This window comes from Halyomorpha halys, unplaced genomic scaffold (assembly GCF_000696795.3).
Source record: "Halyomorpha halys isolate HHAL.00 unplaced genomic scaffold, Hhal_1.1 Scaffold1048.1, whole genome shotgun sequence".
NCBI classification, from domain to species: domain Eukaryota; kingdom Metazoa; phylum Arthropoda; class Insecta; order Hemiptera; family Pentatomidae; genus Halyomorpha; species Halyomorpha halys.
In genome coordinates, this window is record NW_027109781.1 from 126978 (window position 1) to 131123 (window position 4146).

The 4146-nt window shown below is 34.8% G+C and overlaps 1 protein-coding gene across 1 annotated transcript in view; it reads left to right on the forward strand.

Annotated features, from left to right (window-relative positions):
* The window catches only part of LOC136795892 (cytochrome c oxidase subunit 3-like), a gene marked incomplete at its 3' end in the record, with an annotated part of 80115 nt that extends 76215 nt beyond the window's left edge, over positions 1-3900 (forward strand). Inside the window, 1 exon segment of the mRNA XM_067047964.1 lies at positions 3774-3900. Coding sequence (XP_066904065.1) covers positions 3774-3900 — 127 coding nt within the window.
* Between the last annotated feature and the right edge of the window lie 246 nt (positions 3901-4146).

The window sequence follows — 4146 nt, forward strand, 5'->3', positions numbered from 1 at the left end:
CCATCGTATAATAATAAACTCCTTTAACTCATACTTAGAGGAAGGAGTATATTGGAGGGGGTAATCTGGTACAATAAGTATCGCCAGAAAGGCGGGCATATGTACTTTCAGGGGCGTGGCAGAGAAGGAGGGAGTGGGTACTTACCAATCACTGGTTGCCTTCTATTGCAGTTTAGATCACAATGGCAGACATCTGCATTAACCTCAATGTAAATCTGAGCTCCGAGGGTGTGGCTTGCTTACCCACTTATTGGCTTCACTTTTGCTTTAAAGGAGAGAAGGGTTCGCCAACCATCGATACCATCGTATAATAATAAACTCCTTTAACTCATACTTAGAGGAAGGAGTATACTGGAGGGGGTAATCTGGTAGAATAAGTATCGCCAGAAAGGCGGGCCTATGTACCTTTCAGGGGCGTGGCAGAGAAGGAGGGAGTGGGTACGTACCAATCACTGGTTGCCTTCTATTTCAGTTTAGATCACAGTGGCGGACATTTCTATTAACCTCGACGTAAACTTTCCTTTCGTGTGTGTTACCTTCTTGGTTCCTTTGAAGAAGAGTGGGCTACGCCCCTTTCTCCCTGAACACATATACTTCATACAACTTTCTATTTTAGTTCTATTCTAGGCTGTGACATACACCCACAAAAATTTTTGCAAGGCTTGGGTATTTAGTCTCAGGTAATTTTATAACGAGTACTTTGTCGAATCTTCAGAATTAGAATTTGAAATTTCTTGCATTTGTAATATATTCTGAAAAAAAAACAAACCTTGTTTTTTATTTTATATATAGGTAAAATCAGATAAAATTAGAGTACATTTATAAATAAAGGATTTGTATTTATTACTTTGCTAAAATAATTCAAATATATCAAAATAATATCCCATATTTTTTTTTTTTTTAAATACATTAACTAAATTATTATTGACAGATGCGAACTATGGACGAATGTTGTGCTCTAGAGCGCAAGAGCGCAGGCGAGGAATGAATATCGGAGGGCACCGGGTCAGCTAGGTCACAAGTCAATTTAGTGCTCTCGTATGCTTAATGTATTACTTTACAACGCTACTAAAGTCTGGCCTTAACTAAACTTTATTTAATTACCTCAATATTATATATTTGTTATTCTTAAAATAGTTAATCAACGGAACAATAATATTCAATTATTTAATTAGCTTAGAGTATATGTTAGAATAATTGTCTTAAAAATAGTTTAAATCATGAACTAAAGGTAAACAATGCCATGATAAAGCCAGCTATGAAATACGGTTGCGAGACTTGGCTCTAACAGGTACCCTAGAAAGCAGAATCGAGAGATTTGAACAGAAAGTCCTTCGAAGAATTACAGGAGCGATCTGGGATCAGAGCCTTAACACAGGAGGAGGAGAACTAACAGTGAATTGTTGCAGAGGCTGGTCAATCAATATCTTATGATATGAAGGCAAGGAGGTTACGATGGGCGGGACATGTGGCTCGAAGCAATCCATCGGGACGCCTCTATACAACAAAGAATACCTGTATTGTGGGCAAGAGACCACATGGGAGGCCAGAAACCAAATGGATAGACAGAATCAACAAAGATACGAAAGAGATGCATGCAGAAAACTGGAATGCAGTAGCCCAAGATAGGCAGGCGTTGAGAAGGTTGGCTTAGGCGCCAAAGATCTATAAGGTGCAGTAGAACCAACGGACAAAAAAAATTCTCTGAATTTGTTTGCTTACTAATAAGAATAATTAAAGTCTCAACATATATCTATCCCTCCAAACCCAAATCTACTAAACCATTCCTAACGCAATCCTCCCATCAACGTGTTGGTCTACCTCTCGGACGTTTACCCGTCGGTTGTGTGTTTATTAATTATGTTATACGAGGATCCCGAGACCCTCGTAATAAAATGGCGTTGAACGAAAAGAAGAGCATCGCGAAACCCTCATAATAAAATGGCCGCGAGGAAAATACAAAATAGCGGTCGGGCACACTCAGGCTCCACAAAACCCGTATCCACAAAATCGATGGTAATAGTTGTGTGTTTATCCAGGGACCCATAGATTTTATTGCAACTTGAGAGAACGGTCAACTATCTCTCATAATTAATAATTAATTTTATGAATTCGTTCGTTGCTACCTATAACATTACATACTCCCATCTTCTTCGTCTTAATGTAATAATCTAAATTATACTTCTTATATCGGGTGCTGTTCCTTCAATTCACAGTGTGTAGTCTTCTAAATTTTCCGTTCAACTCACTCTTTTTCGGTTCGCATATTTTATGTAATACTTTATTTTCAAAAACCTTAAGGTGCTCTTCTCCCCTTAGTGTAAGAGTCCACGTTTCGCTTCTGAAAAAACAGTTTGACGAGTAATGATTTTGTAAATTCTGGCTTTTAAGTTTTGAACATGCCATCTTGTCCAACAGTATCCTTTAATAATACCCCACTTATTCCTGTCGAATATGACTACATCTCGACAAACGACTGACATGGAATCCTCATACAAGACTCAAAAGTCAGGAAACTGCTCGTCGATTCCGACTATTACAATATTTACTAGACAAACTGTCTAAATTGCCAATCCATTACAAAAGATTGATCTACATGACTATTATAAGGTCTATCTGGACATACGGAGTTGAGCTTTGGGGCTCCACTAAACGATCAAATTTCAGTCCAAAATCCTTAACGCTCCTTACTTTGTCACAAATCAAGTCATCCATCATGACCTCAATGTCCCATATGTTGCCAATTTGGCCAAAACCAGATACCACTCCTTCAATGGAAAACTTCCCAATCACCCAAATCCACTTGTTTCTAACCTGGATTCTTCATTATCTAATAATCCTCCTAGGCGTCTGAAAAGAAGATGGCCTCGGGATCTTCTCTTCTAGTGATGTTTTATCAATGGGTAGATTCTCCACGTGTTTGTATCATGTCACTATCTCACCTACAGCAAATTTACTTGTTGTATATATGTTATACAGTTGTAAATAACAATGAATAAATGATTATAAAAAGAATAAGTTTTTGAACAGAAGCTTAGTAATTTCGAAATTGATAAATAATAAGCATTTCCCTCCTTTAACCTCTCTAATATTTATAATTAGTAAATTATAATTTATACAATTTAATTATATTTTATATTACTATAATTGTATTATGTTACATCATAATATACTGTATAATATATACGAGTAAAAAAGAACATTATTTTTATTATAAATAAATAAGATGTAATTCTTATTACTCAGTTTTAAAGTGATTATAAGAAATTGCATTCGCATTATGACACCAAATACTGAAATTTTTCAAGATGTTCTAAAGTAATCCTTCCATCATGTCTATATTAGAATCGTCGCCATTGTTTTGCCAACCTTATATTTCGTCTTATCCATCTCTATTTCGAGACCTAGTTATATCTTGAGAATTATATGAATATTTTAAACATTTGATTACATTATTCAATAATGTTGACTTTTACTCTGTAATGTTGAAAAAAAAATTATCGTTGATTTTTTTTTCTAGATTAATTAATAATTAACTCCAATTAGAAGTCGTTTTTAATTTTCGTTGGAAGATTTGACGACCTGTCTGGTACATCTATAGTATAGGGTGCCAATTTTTAAAAATATATGTTTTCTCAGTTCAACGACACCTTGAATATTCTTGAAATGACTTATTTATATGTATTTTGAGTCAGAACCTATGATTTATAATTAATTTTGTAAATTTCTATGAATGAAACGATATGATTTTAATTATTTTATTTATTTTCTAGGTGATAATGGGTGATAGACCCGCTGCAGAGAGAGCGTGTAAGGATCCTAACCCAATTATAGATGGAAGGAAGGCTAATGTAAATTTGGCAATTTTAGGAGCCAAACCACGTGGCAATTTGCAACCAGGTATGTTATTTGTCATCTCATTATTATTACCAATAATTCTATATTTTAATCACTACTACTTCATACACTAGAATCTCTTTTATTATTATTTATTTATTGACTTTTACAACTGTACATAAAAATACATCTAGTATATTCGATGTAAGATCATAATTATTTGATACAAGCAAGTAAAGAAACTAACCATTGGAAGCTCTCTAATAAAATTTTTACATTGGAAGGTTCGAGGCCGTCTTCTTTTCAGTC